This window comes from Engraulis encrasicolus, chromosome 11 (assembly GCF_034702125.1).
Source record: "Engraulis encrasicolus isolate BLACKSEA-1 chromosome 11, IST_EnEncr_1.0, whole genome shotgun sequence".
Lineage (NCBI taxonomy): Eukaryota > Metazoa > Chordata > Actinopteri > Clupeiformes > Engraulidae > Engraulis > Engraulis encrasicolus.
The window spans coordinates 30,397,119-30,417,237 of record NC_085867.1 but is presented as its reverse complement, the minus strand read 5'-3'; the positions used below and the strand labels follow the sequence as shown (position 1 = coordinate 30,417,237).

The 20,119-nt window shown below is 42.5% G+C and overlaps 1 protein-coding gene across 5 annotated transcripts; it reads right to left on the bottom strand.

Annotated features, from left to right (window-relative positions):
* Nucleotides 1–6,472: 6,472 nt before the first annotated feature.
* Nucleotides 6,473–18,749, bottom strand: dcp2 (decapping mRNA 2). Of its 5 annotated transcripts, none has more exons than XM_063210389.1 (11): nt 18,474–18,749; nt 17,744–17,895; nt 17,453–17,580; nt 15,823–15,921; nt 15,118–15,270; nt 14,022–14,134; nt 12,592–12,690; nt 11,636–11,738; nt 11,160–11,228; nt 9,764–9,815; nt 6,473–9,336 (listed from the first exon to the last, which is right to left on the bottom strand). In XM_063210389.1, the coding sequence occupies exons 1-11, from the start codon at nt 18,524–18,526 to the stop codon at nt 9,221–9,223; spliced, it is 1,137 nt and encodes a 378-aa protein (XP_063066459.1). In that variant the 5' UTR covers nt 18,527–18,749; the 3' UTR covers nt 6,473–9,220. The 5 variants fall into 5 exon arrangements, with proteins under 5 accessions (XP_063066459.1, XP_063066461.1, XP_063066460.1 ...); XM_063210391.1 differs by having other exon boundaries at nt 11,169–11,228; XM_063210390.1 differs by having other exon boundaries at nt 11,160–11,225.
* Between the last annotated feature and the right edge of the window lie 1,370 nt (nt 18,750–20,119).

The window sequence follows — 20,119 nt, the reverse complement described above, 5'->3', positions numbered from 1 at the left end:
AACCTATAAGTGCAACATAATCTAATCGGCTGGTCTTGGCCCTCTGGCAACCAGACAAACCCACCCTTTCACACACACACACACACACACACACACACACACACACACACACACACACACACACACACACACACACACACACACACACACACACACACACACACACACACACACACACGTTCAAACACACCCCCTACCCTCCCCGTAAGGCACCTCCATTGGCTGTGAGCAAAGTCCAGGGTGAGTGTGTGGGGGGTGTGGCAGCCAGCCTTGATCCCGTTGTAGCTCGCAAAGACTTGTGCGTGTCCAACAATGCGAAAAGAACTTCTGTGGAGAGTGGAGACTGAGTTTAGGAAACCTTCTATAAAATGTGGAAGACGTCAATGTGCCTTTCATGATACTTGTACTACTGTAATCCAGCTGTAGTGTGTTGACTCGCATGAGACTCAAACTCTGACTAACCAATCCTGCTGAGACGTATAAATGTTGACTCATGATATGGCGATATCAGTCAGAGGCTTCTCAGCACTGAAAGAAAACAGGCATGTCTGCTGAGGATCTCTTTCTGGAAAAGTGAAATTCAATGGAAAGGGAAAGGCTCACACACACACACACACACACGTGTCGTATCTATGCTCTGTTTTTAGCCATACACTACTGTTCTGGGTCTTTCTTTTCATCTAAAAATGTCTGTCTGTCACTGCCAGTAAAAAAAAATGACAGGAGTCTGTAACCGTAGAATGAACTCCGTGCTTCATGAATCAAACATGTTTCAGTATGTGGCATGAAGGAATGACAGAGTACTATGTACCATAGTCTTGCTCCCTTCCTCCACTCAGGGTTTCCCAAACTGGGGTGCGTGCACCCCTGGGGGTGCGTGGCCTGCTACAAGGGGGTGCGCGAGCTGAATTGGACAATGGCGTATATGTGTGTTTTATTCAGCATTAATGAAAAAGAAGTAGTTTTTAATTGTATGGTGAATTGTGTGCTTGAAGAAACATCAATTGGAAATGAGGCTACCACAAATGACTGCATAATTTGTGATGATTTGTGCAGTGAAACCATACCTAAGTGGCCATCAGCACACCAACACATTCGCTTAGGGGGTGCGCGAATCACATTGAAATGTACAAGGGGGTGCACAGGGGGGAAAGTTTGGGAACCCCTGCTCCACTGGATGGGTCCCCTTACCCCCCTCCAAATCCCCTGCCCTAAGCCCCTGTCTAGGAGAGGGCTCAGAAATGCAGGACGCAAGGATATTTTATTATCACGGGTATAGACATAGACTAAGAACAATGTAATGTAACTTTTATTTGCGACAACTGCTCGGCCATATAGGTATACTGACTAGAGTAAGTTGGCCGAGCAGTTGTCGCAAATAAAAGTTACATTACATTGTTCTTCGGCCAGTTATCACACTGGACCTACACGTTCTTCTACATCTACTTTGTACTGCTACTTCTGCCGTGCAGTGAAGTAGCCAAATGTCTGAGCGACAGAAAGGTTAGAAATGTGAAATGCAGATGCATGGTTGGTGGGAGCCTTTGTGAGGATTAGGAGCCCTTTGGTGTCTGATTAGTGAGAGAAGAAGAGACGCCTTCACCTGGGGACAGAGTGGCGGAAACAATTGAATGCAGGGCCTTAGGGCAAAACACTGTCATGGTCACTTAAGGTTCCCCACCACCGATACAAGAAGGCCCTTGGTCTAGACTCTGGGGGAAAATGCCCTGCTCGCCCCCCTAGTTGCTTGGCCGTGGGACAGAGACACCTTAACCTGAGGGCAGTAAAAACAATTCGGGCAGGAGAGGAGAGGAGAATGGGGTGAAGAAGAGAGGAGAGGCAAAGAGAGAAGAGAAGAGAATAGAAGAGGAGAGAAGTTTGGGGCTGGAGAGGAGATGAGAAGAACAGGAGAGAAGACTAGAGGAGAGAAGAGCAGAGCAGTTTGGAACTGGAGAGGAGAAGAAGAGAAGAACAGAGGAGAGGTAAGGAAAAGAGGTTGGGGTTGGAAAGGAGAGCGGAGATGAGAGGAGAGGAGAAGAATAGAGGAGAGGAGAGCAGATTGTATGGCTGGAGAGCAAAGGGGAGGAGATGAGGAGGAGAGAGGAAAAGAAAGAAGAGGAGAGAGGATAGGAGAGGAGGAGGAGGAGGAGAGAGGAGAGGAAAGTAGAAGACAGAAGAAGGGAGGAGGGGAGGAAAGATGAGAGAAGAAAAGAGTTGGATTCCATTCCAAACACACCCCAACCCGTGTTCCTCCATCCCCTGCCTGGAGGGCACACGTCTCCTCCACCGGCCAAAAGATCACGTGCAGGACAATGATCACATACCTGACAGAGAGGACAGGAAGAAGGGGAGGGGAAGGAGGAGGAGGGGGGGCGAGATGTGGGTGGAATAAAGTAAGCAACATACGTGCACAGATGAGGGAGAAAAGAAAGGAAATTGATGGGGGGATGGGTGGAGGGATGGTTTTAGCTGAGGGGAGGGATTGTTGAGAAGAAATGGCACGGGGTAGAGGAGTTGGGGTTAGCAGGTTAACAGTTCAAAGCCATGCAGCAGCGACCATGTCTGATATACAGCACACACGGACAATGGCATTTTACCTTCCGCAGTGACCATTCAAAGCCATGAGGCGACAGTGTCTGATATAGGCAGCTGTACGTTTGGACAATGGCAGATCTTACCTTCCGCATCAACATCAGCAGGAACGCCGAAAGGGGGGACAAAGGGGTCAGTTGTCCCGGGCCCAGGGAGATAGGGGGCCCATAATTGGATCCTCATCATTGAATGCATTGGGTGGGGGGCCCTTTCAGATGACTTTGTCCTGGGTCCAGCCAAAGCGGTCAGCGGCCCTGGACATCAGTCTTCAGACAGTGTGGCCTCATAACTCACAACTGGGTTGTCTGGAGGCCATTCGCAAGATTATTTTTGTTACCATTGTCTCGGCCTGGGCTTTGTACTGGTGGTGCCTCAATCCCGTTGTATGTATGTCATGTCACTTCACTAGGCTACTCTACATTAGTGGTTCCCAGACTGGGGATCAGGAGGGATCCAATACGGCGGTCATGGACAGAGGGGACTTTGCCTAAAAGCAGGAACTGCACAGGTTAACACCTAACATAATTCCATAAATTGGTTAGTAACTGTATTCACTTGCATAGTTAATAGATTTATTTGCTTTTCCTGTGATTTATATGATTTATATTACTTATGATTATGTATAGCAGTGTTAGTAGACAAACTATAAATGGAAAATCTCACACTATCTATTCACAAAATACTTGCCCAAGAATGTGGGGAGTGGGGTCCCAGCTGGAAAAGTTTGGGAACCCCACTGCACTGCATTATGCCTCACTACAGCAACTCAATATGGGGAACATACTCAGTGTAGCAAATGAAGAGTTCAGATGCAAAACCCCCTAACTCCATTTCTGAAGACCTGCACTTCTATATTTTTAGAGAACCCCATTGTTGGTTTGGTTTACATTCATGTACTTGATAATACATATAAATAGTTATATTACATAAATTAAAAAAAAAATGCAATTTTGATAGGTTTGAATTAAATAAAAATGAATTAAGATTATTTTCTGTAAAGGCACTTAGGGGTTTTTGCATCTGAACTCTTCAAAATTTGACAAATATACTGGATACAGTATGGGGGAAGCAGGGTTGATAGTATGAAATACTGTATAAGAACCTGAAGTTCCTAAATTGGGTTTGCATGCAGTTCAATACATTTTTGGAATAATGTCTGAGCCTGAAATCAGACATTCAGTCAGTGTATTTACATTCAGCCATGCTGTGTGAAGGCATCATTCTAATCTAAGCCTTCAATCTGTGTAATAAAACTAATAGTCCTAACCATTTACGTCAATGCAGATTTTTTTGTTTTGTTTTAGGTTTGGTGCCTTTATCATGGTAGAACAGCTAAGGGGGAGAGACAAATGGGGAATGATATACTGCATGTATGTATTTTCAAGGCTGTTTAATTTTTTTTTTTTAATTAAAAAAGCAACATATTTTTAATTTCAAATTGGGTCTGACAGTGTTGACAAAAACAAGTAAGAGCCAATTTTATGAAAAAAGTTCTGTTACATTGCTTCACAGACCTTCATCTGTGATAATATACTTCCATATAATGGTTTTGAACTATTTGTTCTTTCAAAATCAAAACCTGTTTTAGCCATATTTTCACAAAGCAGTGCACTAGTGTTTGTTCGACAAGGGCTGAGTAAAGGGAACGCATTTCTACTAGAATATTTCAGGTTGGACCGGCGGAAGGAAACAATGCACTAACCTAACATGTTCAAGAAGTACGCATTTGATAATGTCACACGTTTCTTTGTCAGTGACACATGACACAGGAAAGAAATCTCATGCAATTGTAAGAAAGGAGTTTTTTGGGTGTGTGTTTCCTGGTGGACTGACAGTAAGATGTATAATACCCTTGTCAAATACTTCCCATTTTTCCTTGAATGTAACAATATAACAATCATCTACTTCCTGTTGGTGGATTAAGTCGTGATGAAGAAGAGCTTTGTTTCAATGTGTATTCATGTACAGCAACTAGTGGGATTACATAATTGAGGAGATGCCTGCTCAAAAAAAGAAAAAAAAGAAAAGAAAAACCCTGTGAGGGTGAGTGTGTGTGTGTGTGTGTGTGGGGGGGGGGCATCCTTTATGTAACATGGGTTACATGGGTAACATTTTTTTTGCTTTGATTCACAAGAATGACATCCCTCCTAGGTAGAAGGCCATGCCTTAAGGACTGCTTACACTGTGCACGTGAACATGTGCTGTCTGAAATAGGCATCACGAGTTGTCCAACACAGACTCTCATTAGCTTGGTTAGTTTACCTATAGAGTGAACCCAAGACTCCCAAAGTCCCAAACATATGGGGGCTGGAATTACATGTGAAATTACATGTTTTATCCTTGGGGAGCATCATTTATGATCAGAATGGCGAGTGCCCAATGTTCTTATGGATGTGACAGGATGCATTGATCTTGATAAGGGCCCACATAGTATTTACATGGAGTGCTATTTGTGTGTGTATGGCTGCGTGTTGATTTTTAACATCTTGGACCTGATATTATCTAGGCTATACAGTGCCGTTATCTGTCAGGGTGTATGGTCCACTGCACGGATGTGCGGCGCCCAAACATACATACGTACGTCGGGTCTGTGGACAAATAAAGTGCTGTGGGTTACACTGGGTCCAGTTGACTAGGGGGTAGGAGCTTTCGCATAGCTGGACACATGGCCGCTGGCAGATTTGGCTGGGCCTGGAGAAAGAAATCGGAAAGCCCCCCCATTTTGTACAATGTAATGAGGACCCAATTCTGGGCTCCCACTCTCCCTGGGCCCATGACAACTGACCCGTTTGTTCCGCCCTGTCGGTGGGCTTGAGCATCTGAAAGCCTGAACTTTTTTTTAAACATACCAGCACATCAGTGTTAGAATATCAAGCAAATAGTTAATTCCTATTGTGAATTCTTCAAATTAAACTTGTGTAATATATTGTGAAATATCGCACTCTGAACTTCCAGTACTCAATTACCTTTTACATGAGCACATGATTGCGTTAGAATATCAAGCAGACATTCATTCTTTAAAAAAAATGTATTTATGATGGTCTTTTTCGGCTTTGTTTCGGATAGCACAGCGAAGAGCGACAGGAAGCGAATGTGGAGAGAGAGACTGGGTAGGGATGGCAAATTACCCAAGCCGGATTTGAACCCTGGGTGCGTGCAACCCTTGGGCATGCAAGCCCAAATGTGGGGGGCTTAGCGCGCTGCGCCACAGCGCCCCCCAGACGTTTGTTCTTATTATTAATTAAATTCAAATTAAATGTGCATTAAGTAATATTGCACTCTCAAAAAACAGTAACTTGCATGACACTGTACTGGGAATGCATCCATAAAAACCATCTCACAAGATTAGAATATTGCATATCCCAATAAAAAGGTATTTTAAATATATATTCATCTTCTCCAGAAATCACCTGTTTGGGCCTGCAGCTGTATCACAGTAATCAATTTAATTAAATTGCAGTGCTGACCCTTAACTCCTTGTCCATGGTCTGTATTTAAGGCCCTATGCTAGAGAACATGAACATATAAATCTGTATCTCTTACATTAACATATATGTTAAATGTTTCACCGCTTGTATTTCTATATTTTTTACTTTTTCCTGTTTTTTTTTGTGTTTTTTTTTACCCGGCCATCTGATCAGCAGCACATGTTATGTCTGTTATGTCACAATAGCCACTTGTCTTTGAAGTGTGATGGCAAGCCCACTGGGATTGTTCATATCAGATGAAGTGTATGGGCATTTATGATAGTATACTTTAGGGAGCTAGACAAGAACTCGATTACATTTCCTAAACGAGAAGGAAACCATGATTGCATCTCCGAAACGAGGAGGAAAGTGAGGTTGCATTTTCCGAAATGAGAAATGGACAGGCACCATGATTGGCTCTAAAGACAAGAGGTTTTATTGCAAAAGACATACCGCATAGATCACAAACGCACATCCCTACCTTCCTTTCCTCCTCTCCTCCAAAACGCTGGGGAAACCACTGCTAACCACACATGTTGCATACTGGTTAAACCATTTTTGTTGTCGTTTTTTTTTTTACTTTTCCTTTGTCCAAATGTTACTGCATTTACTGTAAAACAATGATGGAACAAAAACATAACCCCACAATGCAAAATAATCAGTGCTGGTTCACAGATGAACATGAAAAAGAAAAGAAAACCGTAAACCTGAAAGGGGAACATTAGACAACAATGACAAACATGGAAATGACTAATTTTCTTCCTGATGAAAAACACAACATAAGCAGTCACGCAATAAAAAATAAAAGTAGCATTTCTTTTTTGTTCTATGATACAATGAAAAAATAAACACTGGCATAAATGTACACTACAGTGCTGCTCACAATAGACACTTAAAAAAAGCTTGATGTAGTAAGAGAAGCGGATGTGTGAACGATGGGTCACGATGACAGGATAAACAGGATTTCAGTACTATTCATCGCTGGCTCAGAAAAAGCGGAAAAATTACTATTTAGACCAGGGGGTAATTCCAAGAACCTGGTTAAGTGATGTACCTGGTTAAGTTAACCTACAGGAAGTGGTAAATCTACTATCAGATAGTCTGCAGGTACCATTTAGTTAAGAAAATGAGGACTCAAGGCTGTTATACTAGAGGATTTACCACTACGTCCAGGTTAACTTGACGTCGTTTACTACTAAACCAGCTTCTTGGACTATCCCCAGGTGGCAGGTAAAATGGTAACTCACAAATGAACATTTTCGTTGCAAAATGACATCAAGTCAATTTTTTGACTTGCATTCTATTATTGGAAATGACTGTTCAAACATCCCATCATCTATTTGTGAATTCTTGGCATTCAAATGTTTTGAGAGCATGCGTTTTAAACCTTGATAAAATGCATTTTGCAATGAAATGCAATGATGCCCAATACAAAAAAGTCAATTACCCAAAATGTTCCAAAATGCATACACGTCATTTTGCAATGAAGCTCTTCAAATGCTTCCATCTAGTGGAGATTTTTTACATGTGTGTGTTTCTATGTGCGTACATATGCGGTCACTTTCGAGTATACTGAATGTGTGTGCGTGTATGTGCTTGGTGGGGCAAGTCGAAATAGGAGAACAGTTCCCTGAAAAAAAAACAAAAAACCTCTCCACCTCATCATCATCATCATCTCCTCGAACAAACAGCTTCTTTTTTAAAGTAACATTCATGACCAGAGGGTGCCTACTGAGAGGGCCTTTGACAGCATTGGGAAAAGTGCAAGAGTTCCCTCACCCCTCAGTGTTCTCCTCATTCCTTTCCCCACAAGGCCTTTGCAAAGAGGGTTGCCCCATCATCTATGCATTTATCCATCCCTCCCACCCCACCCTCACTGATGGTTCTCAGCGCATTGGTTGCAATATGTGCAAAATATCAGCGGTACAGTACCGGCAGATGTCTGTTGTATAGCAGAGAGAGAGAGAGAGGGAGAGAGAGAGAGAGAGAGAGAGAGAGAGAGAGAGAGAGAGAGAGAGAGAGAGAGAGAGAGAGAGAGAGAGAGAGAGATGGCCAGGGGAATTTCACGTTACATAATAGTAGCCCCTTTCGCGCACCCATAAAACATTAAAAACACCCATACACTGGACACTCGAACTTGCACATCCAATCAACAACTGGCTGGTGCACTACTTGTACACATGTTGGGTGGGTGGGTTCTCCCACAGACCAACCCCCCCCTCCCTCCCCTTTTCTCCCTCACTCCCTCCCTCCCATCTTAACGACATGATGCGGTTTCTGTCCCAATCACACTGCACTCCACTATACAGCGCCAAGTTCGGAAGCTTTTTTTCTTTTTGTTTTAAAATCAACATTCTAGCTTCCACTGTCTGTAGAACCACCAGCTCCTCACGGACCATGACGCGTTTCCATTTAGGGCTGGGAGAAAAAACAACATGTTTACCCATACTTCAACACTGCTGCCACTTTAGTTAAAGAAGTTGGTCCGATTCACAACATCAGCTCAGCATCCTCCCTCCTTTTTTTCACTGTCCCCTTGCTATACCCAAAATCTAACCCCCTGCAAACACCTTGTTATTCTTCTTTGTGTTTGACTGGCTAGAGAAAGATAAGAGAGAAAGTCTGTGTGGATGCCCCGCACTGATTTAAGAGTTCTCATGATAACAGTGGGGGCTTGTTGCTGGGTCTCTGTAGGTAGACGGACGTTGATGGGGCCTGACTCTTGCCAGATGAACATAGCTGCGCCTTGCTCCACACATACGTATATACCTGGAACACAGGCCCCTTCAAATGGGACCAAAAAAACACAAATTGGCCAATCAGGATCACTGTGAGCACACAGTTATTGATGTGACATCGCGGAGAAGCAACAGTTTCTTTCAGACAGACAAGTATGGCGGCTCATAATGATGTAAACGCCATTATTGAATCTACACATGCTCACCCATCAGAGGATGAGCAGAGAACAGGTTTGAAGGCAATTATCCTGTTCAAGCACGCGTTCACTCTTCCGCCATCGCCGTCTGATTACCACCTCCATTGCAGCATTCTGGGATGTATGTGTGGAGCAAGGAGGAGCTATTCATCTGACTAGTCAGGTTCACGGGTGTGGGTGGGTGTATTGTATTGGTGTGCGTGTGTCACTGTCTGAGATGGGACACTCAGGAGTCAAAGCACCGCATTATGGCCTCCTTGTCGAACTTGAAGCTGAGGAAGGAGCGGGAGGACTGGATGGGATCCACGTCACCGTTGAGGCCGTTGTAGTTGCAGGTAGCATCTAGAGTGGAACAGAGTGGACAGGTGGAGAGGAGGAGGTTAAGAAATTAACTTACTTGATGACAATGACTCCTGAAGTGGGTCATTTTGGATTCTAATGTTCGGTAACAATGATGATTAAGAGTGTTAATTCAGTGTTGTTGTGGTGTTGACATGGAATTAATTTTTTTGTGGGTGTTGAAAAAGCACCCAAAATGCTGAATGCTCTAGCACTGTTGGGTTGTGTGATTCAGAAATGGCTGGCATCCAATGAGTTCAAAATGTAACAAAAACAGTGTAACAGTGTAAAAAAAAGTCTTGAAAAGTCATGTGGGCAGGTCTGGTTAAGTTCATTTGCCTCATCAATTAACCTAAAAAAGTGAGACATGTACTCGTATGTATTGACTAATGCACAATGTGACATATCAACAGGGGAAGGAAGGACTGACCTGTGTCAAAGTTGTCTTGTAGTCTTCTAGGCTGAAGTCTTCGATCTTCTTTCTAAATGGTGAAAAAAAAAATACATGTATTATAACACAACATATTCGCTTTCAACATGCATTGGTCTCTTGTACAGTCCTGTACAGTTTGTGTTGAGTGCTACCTATCCCTTGTAACTTCAAGTCTCTGCTGCCCACTGCTGGCAAGGGTGTAGATTGCAACATAGTCAGTATGATTCTGGCTCTCCAAGGAGAGCCCAGGGTGTCTCCCATCCTTTCTTTTAGAAACACAGGCACAGGCACATGCCTTACAAGTTACTTATACAGGGACATTGTATGTATTAGTGCTAATAGATGTATCCCTAAAATAAAGTGTTACCATATTTTCTAGTATGGCCCAAGTACAGTCATTTTTGCAGCTTAACATGTCTTTCTGGAAATTCAAAATGGCGGACCATGGAGAATATTCCTCATTTCATGTATGAAAAAGTGCAATTTTCCCAGTCATAATGAATACTTAGAATTTGATGGTGGTAGTAAATATTCATGAAAAAGGTAACATTAGTGAATGAGTAGCATGAAAATCCCTTATTGTGCATGAACAAGACATTTGCGAATACATGCCTAAAAAATGTTTGATTTTGCTTTGTACATGCCTTACAAGTTACTTATACAGGGACATTGTATGCAGGGCTTTTTCTGAACGGGGAAATAGGGGCGCTCTACCCTCATACCTCCTTGGGTGCACCCTCATGAACGGGGAAATAGGGGCGCTCCCCTCTCATACCTCCTTGGGTGCACCCTCATACTTCTTTTTTTTAAATATATAAATTACTTTTTGGAGCACCCCTAGTAAATTCCCCCCTTCACCCCCCCAACCTGCCATGATGCTCCCTCATGCCAAAAATTCCTAGAAAAAGCCCTGGTATGTATTAGTGCTAATAGATGTATCCCTAAAATAAAGTGTTACCGAAAATATTAGTTCCTTACGTGATAAACTTTCATGAAAAGATCAAATTTGGCGATAGCCAACCCAGTTTCAATGAGCAGCAAAGTTGCAGCACCTTTAAGTCCACTTCCCTAACTACTATGCCACAGCTGCCCCAAACTACTGCCTGCCGTCTGACTCTGCACTTCTCTGAGTGTCCAATCGCAGGACATGTGGATTGTAACTACATGGTAATTACAGTGACCTACATTCACCTAGATTTCTAGTCTTAAAGCCATTCTGAATTAACCAGTACATCTCCGGCAAAATCGAGCAATTAGCTTCTCTATGTATTCCTCTGAGATAAACAAGATGGCATGTGCCACTTATCCACAATCATTTAACAGCATCAAATGAAAAGGAACTGCAAAATCCATGAAAGAAAAAGAAATATAATCAATAAGGTGAGAAGCTTACGGCCACTACCTGCTGTGTGCCCACCCCGTTCAACTTCTTCTTCCCACTGCCTTTTGCACTGTGGTTCTGCTGTGAAAATGAACACGCACACATGCACACACGCATATACACACGTCAAAAAACAAAATAAGAGAGTATGCCACTGATGTTCTCACTTGGCACTCATTCATTTCCATCCTTGCTCCCATGACACGCTTAACTTGACCATCACCCTAGCATGCATTTCTCAACAACACCATAGTTGCTAACAGGTTAAGAACTTCATCATTCTGTGGGGATGCTGTGGCGCATCACACCAACAATGCATTCCGACATTCCAAGTCTCTTTTGGTGTGTTTGTGCCATAACGCGCCATACCATAGGTTGCCCATGGTTCGAATCCGGCCTGGGTTTTTTCCCAGCCCTACCCAATCTTTTTTCCACTACATAAGGCCGAAAAGCCTCTAAAATACATTTTAATGGGAGTAAATGCAAACCTTGATTTCTTGTCCTGGCTGCCCAAACGGCTTCTGTTGCTTCTGCTTGGGCCAGACGTCTCCTGGCGATTCCGTCAACAGCGGGGTGCGTCTGGACTTAGGCCTGAGGAGAGGAGCAAAGTGAAGGAAACTCGAATGAAAGCCTTTTCAGTCATGGTGATAGCATACACAAACACACATACAGTATACACACACACACACACACACACACACGCACGCACGCACGCACGCACGCACGCACAAGCGCACGCACACACACGTGCACACAAACACGTGCGCGCGCATACAAACACACACGCGCACACAAACACGCGCACACACACACACAATTTCACATCTGACCGTGCACACAACAAAACCCTCTCTCTGCATGCCATACCTCCTAAGTTTTTAAGGCTTTTATCTCTTTATTGCTTCTAGGACAGTTGAGAGTATGACAGGAGCAGAGTGGGAATGAGGGATGGGGCAGGGCTGGCAAAAGACCCAGGCCGGATTCGAAACCGGGACCCCATTGGTATGCAAGCCCATATGGAGGGGGCTTAATGTGCTGAGTAAAGTGCAGTATTCATTCATCTCTATGGCCAAGATGAGGGGAGGGGGATGAATTCCGGAGAGCTAGTTTGTTTTCTTCAACATTTGCAACAATGGAAGCGATGGAATTCCTTTCGTCATGTACGGTGGTTAATATCTCAGTCTGTTGCATTACAATGAATACTCTAGGCTGGTGGCCTTTCTGTAGTTCAAATAGGAGACAACTCAGCTTTGAACTGGTGAGACAACTACCGTAGAAATATATTCAGCAGTGCTTCACCAGACGAAAACTACTCAGCATTACTTCCTAAAAACATTTGTAGTACTGTGGTAGTTAACGGTGGTGGAACGATGCACATGATGAGGTGATCAGGCCTGTTGTCAGAATGCACGGATCTTTACGAGTTATGAGTTTAGTGACTTACCGGTTGTGTGGTTTGAGAGGGGTGCTGCCATTGGAAGCAAAATCCTCGTCGCTGTCTGTAGACTCTCCCTTCCGTTTGGCAATCCATTCTCGTAGGGGTCTGCCAACACCAGTCAATAAGACATAATGAGATGCAACAACACACTGCTAAGTTTCTATTAATTATTGTGAGTCACTGTTTTTAAGTGACTAACATTTTAGGTGCTATATTTCCATTATTATACCACGGCAGTCTGGAATCTCCCATTGTGACGCACTAAATTGGGTGTTGATTAACTGTCTATATATGCACACCTGAAGTAGTCCCACTATTAGGTCACTTTTCTGACCGCATAACTCCAGTGTATCAATGCGCCAAGGCACGCACGTTCATAAATTACACACAAAAAAGTTGCAAGCATTACGCGCTGAATTGACACATGTCGCATCGCGCATCTGGAAACACAAGCAATGTATAGTGAATCTGGAGCAAATCTTAATAGGCCTAATAAAATTTCAAACATGTTTATTTCTCCCAACTGACCATCACTCCGTCAACTTTGTGATAGAGAGAGAGAGAGAGAGATTCCCTGCGCAAAGGGACGCCCAGTTCATGTGGGCGTTCCTTCCACACGAGAAGAGATGTTTCCTGTGGTTGTAGCGTTTATCAGTTGAGAGAGTAGCGTAACTTGTGAAAAGTATGGGATATTTTCGGATCAATAGGCCTAACTATGGGAACGCAGTGGAAAATAAATCAAGGGGAGTTTCCTATGGGAGGAGAGCAGATTGACGAGGTGCCTGTTTTGATAAAGTTAATGGCGAGGCATTTAGAATGTCGCCAAGATACGCGGGGTATTTTTTTAATCTATTGAGATCTGTAAATTTGTAGGAATCATGCCAACTGCAGCATAATCTAGTGGGCAAGTCAGACGTGCCTATAGCCTATCGGACGGGTAGAACATTGGGGCGACTGACTTGACAACCAAATGCGATAGAATTAACGACTGGCTCTTGACTTGACAACCGAATGCGATAGAACTAACAACGGTGTCTTGGCCATAGCAACCTTCAATTTAGAATTAGCAACGGTAGTTCACCAGAAAGTTATGAAAAGAACCTTCTTGTGGCGGAAGGAAGTAGTTATACAGAAAACCGTTGTTTTAACCATTAAAGCATCGAAATAATTCCTCAAATAAATTTCAGACAGTGTGGCAACCGTGGTATAAGCGGGATAATTGACTTCACGGTGTGCGTATAACAGCAAAAATAATGCACACCGAGGTGTAACGGCTTCGCGTCGTGGCCGCATCACCACCTAGGTGTGCATTATTTTTTCTGTTATACGCACACCGTGTCGTCAATTAACCCTTACATAAGTAATATGGAACATTTAAGATGTCGATAACATCATTCTAACTGGTTAAGTGGGAGAAGGATCTTGAATATACAGACCTAACGAATGGAATGGCCATGAAAAACTTGTTGGGAGCTAGACCGAGCTTCGACTTCGGAGTCATGTCGTTCCTGTGACAGGGGAGCTGTTCAACTGAAAACCACTCAATGTTCTGTGGAGAAGCATAAGAAGGGGGAAAAGTTAGCCTGTGAAAAGGAAATATGTTTTGGCACATTTCAAACCATAATGTCTGGGAAAACAACTTGATGTAGTTTCATCATTGGCTGCAACGTTTGTATGAAAAAACCTAATGACAACATGTAAGAAATGTACCAAAGCTTCAACAAAGAAGTCAAAACAAACGCTGCTAAAGCCCATGTGGCCAATTCATCTGTACCTAATTTTATTCAAGGTGCATAACAGTGACTAGTGGCTTAACTTTTGCATGTAGTTACATCTTCCTCTAAGAAAAAAACCCTTAAACCTTGAATAAATACACATAAAAAGTAATAGGACATCTGGACTGCACCAGCGTTTCTTTTGACTCCTTTGACAGAAACACAAAGACTGTTGTTCTTTGTCGTGGGTGTATCAATGTTCCTCTTGAGGCATCTTCAAATAAGCCTATAACTATGCAATCGTGGCAGTGGTGTTCTTAAAGTGGTGGTTCGCTATTTTAGACATTAAGCCCTGTTTGTGTGACTTCTGGGGTGAAGTAGAGATGTTCTTATCACAATTTTGACATTTGGTGCTGAACGGAGCATTTGGGTATCCAAGACTGCAGCCCCCCCATCTTTACATTGACTCGCACTCAAGCAATCGATCATAAAATGGCATTAAACTTTCTTTCGAAAAGACATGGAACTCACCGTGTGGTCAGTGGTTTACAGCGATAAATTGACTCGAAAATTGCAGCAGAATATGCCTTCTAACTGTTGTTTAGCATTTGGCTGACCTATTTTTCCCCAGACGCCGTTGAATAGCAGTAGACATCCAGCCAGTAGGTAGAGACAGTGTGTTGTTTGTGTAGACATCAAGGAGCGAGGTAGAACTGCTTTGTCTTTGTCTTAATGTCTAAAATAGCGAACCACCACTTTAAAGATAATTAAATGGTGTATAAATATGCAATCGTGGCAGTGGTGTTGTTAACCTTACCCTGATCTCCTTCCTTGTTTTGGGGTTGAACTTGGTGTCCTTGGGGACGCCTGGTATGATGTACAATCGAGCCAGCTGGTCCATGATCTTCTGCTCGATGTACGTGTCTTTGCAAATCCGGTCCCTGATATCAAAACCCGTCTCTTCAAGCACCTGCAGGAAATCAACAAGGGGTGGGGGAGGGGGGCGATGCATTTGATCAACACAAAAGATCGGTTTGTAGTAGCGGTTTGATTGTGTGATGAAGAGGTCCAAATGTTGGAGCGTTTTGAACTTCAAAAGTGGCCCAAATTCAGAGATGCTGGACAGAGAGGATGCATTTGATCAACATGAAAGAGACGCGTGTCACAGTTTGATCGTGTGAAGAGATACAAACGTTTGAACTTCAGAAGGTGGCCCAAATTCAGACATGTCGTGAACTTGCTATGGAAACACCAGAACAGATGATGGCCCATATATTCAAGGGTTTACCTTGTATTTGTATTTTGTCATTGATGTTTTTTATGGAATCTTAAGTCAGTAATAATCCAATTTGTATCAAGTAAGTAGAAGTACTTTTACAGATGTAATTACAACACTAGTAGTACAAAGTTGAAGCCATGTAATAACATACCACTTATGTTGCTATTACATCTGTTTGAAGAGTACTGCTACTTCTACTTTATACAACTCTGGTGATAATAATAAAGTATTAAATTCAATTACCTCGCGCACTGCACAATCATGTGGGATCTCGTCTTCGTTGACTTTTCCCTTTGGGAAGCCCCATCCTGACTTGGCCAGGTAACCCTGAACTAGCAATGCCTGCACACAAGATCAATACAGACCCATGTCAAACAAACCCAGTCATCCTCATATCAGTCAATAAACACAGTACAGCAGGCACATTACACCGTTTATATATAAAATATATGTTATATATACGTTTATATAATAAAAAAAAATGCAACAGAATGTCCTTTTTTAAAAAGAAAACAAACAGTGGGAGGAAAACGTTAGTACATCCTTTGAAATGGTCATAAAAACGGTCTGATCTTTCAAAAAATCACAAGAAGGAACAAACAGTGTCTCCTTTCACTAATACCACTCATTCAAATGTAATCATATTCTTGCTTACCATAAGATGTAAAAATTCTCAAGAGAGGGATGAATAAGTACAGCCTTGGCTAAGAATCCTTCAAAAGTTTGAGAAGTTCAAACTAATGAGACTATTACACAATTTGAGGAATTTCAAACTCAATCGCTCAGATGTTGTATATAGCTTCTCTGTTCAGTGGAAAACGCACACCATCTAATCTCGAATGGAGAGGCATCCACGGATGTCTCACTCAAAATATTTCTATGAAGACCTACCGATATGATCAAGAGTTAATGACTTGCATGAATCTCTAAAAGGTTACAAAACCATTTCCAAAAGTCTTGATGTTCACAAATGCATGATTTGAGAAAGTGTCTATGAATTGAGACAGTTTAGCAGTGTTGCTTCTGTGGTGATGACGTAAATTAGGGCTGGGACTCGATTGCGATTCATTTTGATCAATTAACTACACAAACATTAACACTATTTAAAAAAATGAACAGTTTGCCATCATCAGAGGAACAATTAACTCACAAGGTTATTGAGACACTTTAAAGAAAACCCCAGAGTCACTGGATGGATGCTGAAGCAGGACATAACCCATATTTTAGACTCAAATCAACATTTTTTAATAATGTTTCAAAACAATAAAATACAAATTCTGGAATAGCCTAGTCAAAACCCTGACATAAACCCAATTGAGATGATGGCATGACCTCAAGAACGCTATTCACTGCAGACTTCCAGAAACCTGGTTGAAGTGGGGCAGTTTTGCAAAAAAGAGAGAGACAAGATTCATCCTGATTGTTTTGTCCATCTGATCTGCAACTACAGGAAACTACCTGGTTAAGGTTACCACCTATTGAAGGTAAGGGTGTACTTACTTATTCCTCACTGTCCTGTGAATGTTTACATCTTATGGCCAATAAACACCTGATAACATGCAATTGTTACAGTGATATTAGCTAAAGCAGACACTCTTTGTTCATTTGAGTGATTCTGGTGAAGATCGCATCATATTTAATGACCAATTAAAAATTAAAGAAATTCTAAAGGGTGTACAAACTTATTCCTTTCACCGACCATATACAAATTACCTAGTCAGATTCTATAATCAGAAACTATTAATCCACAATAAATTTGCTCTGCACATTTTACTTGACTTCCAATACTTTAGGAAGGTGTAACTGTGATGGAAATAATGGAAATCTGGTGGAAATTGGAGAGAGGCCTAACAGTATGCCAAGTTTCACTTACATTGTCCAAAGTTTCATCTAGTATAATTGCACCGTAGGTTGGAACACCCATCTTGTATTCCTTCCATTGATCTAAAACCTTCTGTACGTCCTCCCCGTGTGGCAGCAGAAAGGGGCAATGATTAAAAAGTAAGAGCGAGTCAAGGAAAACGGGCACAAAATTGTGGAATGACAGACAGACGTGCAGGCGCGCGTGCGCACACACAAATACACACATACATACACACACACACACACGGTTAAGGCTGTTTTGTAATTAAGCGTGAGCAGAGTGATTCAAAGGAAAGGATATCAGCCTTGGCGAAGTCTCTTATCCCACACTGAGGTAGTCCTGGTGCATTCTGCATGCAGAAATCCAGGTAAAACCAGTGGGCGAGCTCAATCTGGAAGCAAACTCTGATGGCATTGTCTCTCTCTTCACTGGGGATGTGAAGGATGAAGCGGCTAGGGGAAGAAGAGGGGACAATAATCATAACATTGAATACATATTGGAGGGGTTAAACACGTCACGTCTGGTGTTACTTTTTTGTAGGTTGTTTCCTAACGAATCACCCCAGGAGAATATTGCAAAACACACTCGTTATCGTGACGTAGTGTCATAAAATACGTCGAGGATTAGGCTAGTAGGGGGTGAAATGAATTATACAAATACGAACTTGTCAGTCTTGTCACAGACTGATATACCCTGTCAGATATAGACAAAACACAGACATGAAGCTAAATTATCATTGGATATCAGCTTAGCTGGCTTCTAAAGGAAATGCTAGTATGCTATTTTGTGAGGTTGCCAATATTGGTTGAAAGGAAACGAGAAACAGAACAAAAGACCGTATCAAAACATTATAGACACGTTCACTGTCGAAGTACACAATCCCAGTAGGTTACACAACAATGGGCCAGCTCTCGACTAAAATACACAAAATGCTAACATTATTCACAATCCTCTTCTTGAACAACAAGCTACTTTCAGTTCCCATGGCTAATCATTTCTCACTGTCAGCTAGCTAACTTGTTAACATTACCTGCAAAGGTCGTCCAATACGCCGTTGGGAATCTCCCCTCGTTTTGTCTCCATGTTAAAGATAAAAACATCCCGAACAACCAAACTTCTTTTGGAGGGTAAACAGCGCAAAGCTACTACGCTTGCTTCCCCTACATTTGCCAACTCTGGCAGAGAGACATGGCCATGCTATGCATTAGCAAAGTTCATAAAACAACCAAGGAAGTATTCAAGCGACATCTGAAATCTGCTAGCTACTAAGTTAGCTAGTTAGCCACTCTGCTAAAAATACAGTGGGACGCCGTGTAGCAACCCAATGTAAGTAGGCTGCCGGATGTGAGTGCCCGGATATCCGCCCGAGTATTTACGTCTATTTTACCTCAGCTACTCGATTTCGGTCGTGTATTTACGACAGTTTAACCTCAGCTACTTGATTTCGGTCCGATTTGAGTCTGACTGAAGATGGAAGGGACATAGGTGCCGTGCGTAAAGAGCCCACAGCACATCGCCGTTTCGGCGACACCAGAGAGTTCCTTGATCTCCCAATCAAAAGAATAGGCCCGGTGACCAATAACATCAAAATAATAAAAAAAATAAAATGAAATTATAACTTAAAACCGAATTGATTTGGGTGTGAAAATTAAACTGTCTCAACCGGGCACCCAAAGGGAATCCATCAAAAGATAACGGCGTTACTTTCTCGTCGGCATTATTTTGTTTTTATTATCTAGGAGGAAAACTGCAGCAGTCACCAAGCTTGCACAGTTCTAGCTGTTCTGAAGCACGTGCGTGTCTAAGCAAATCATCCTGCCCATTCGCAATGTTAAATAAACAGTTTTGCACAAGACTATAGTCTAAAATAGATGCACTGTCACAGACACTGGAATAGCCCGTTTCGGAAGGCATTAAAGTCACGAGTTTACCCAGTCTAAATGTAGCTAGCACTCGGGAAGTTTCTGAGTTTTACTCCTTACATTAGTGAAACATAACATCAGGATATCCTACAAGTTAAAAGAATATCTGGGCATAGCCTTCTCACTGAGTTAGAAAACAGCAGTTACTTATGCCGCATATTGTGTAGTTATTATTTGGTGGTGCATAAACACGCGAAACCATGCCGCATAGCCTATTGTGCCATTATTATTGGTGATGCCGAAACAACAAGCAGATTGGTGACTAGAGCCTGCCTAGTACATTTAGACATAGCCTAGGCCTACTCATTTGATTGTGCCATGTAGCCTACATTTAAAAGTGTCAGTGCAGAATTAAACTGGGCGCAGAATATACATATTGGAGCCATTCTACCTCCGTGTCTAGATACAGTCAGAGGCGTGTGCGCACGCTCTTATTTCTGTATTATAGGCCTATGAAAATATCCTAAAACGGTCACAACATCAGAGGACCATCGTGGTGGAGGATAGCCTACATGCGACGGGGGCCGAGACCGAGTTGTTACGGGACACTCTTAATATTATTGAAGGGACAGATGCATGCTCGATATTTTACCCGGTCTAAATGTAGCACTCGAAAATATGCCGCATATTGTGCAGATTATTTGGTGATGCCAACAACACGTGAAACTAGGCACATTTGGGAGACTAAGACTATCACTTAGACATAGCCTATGCATTTGATTGTGCTACTTAAAAGTGTCACAGAATCAAACGG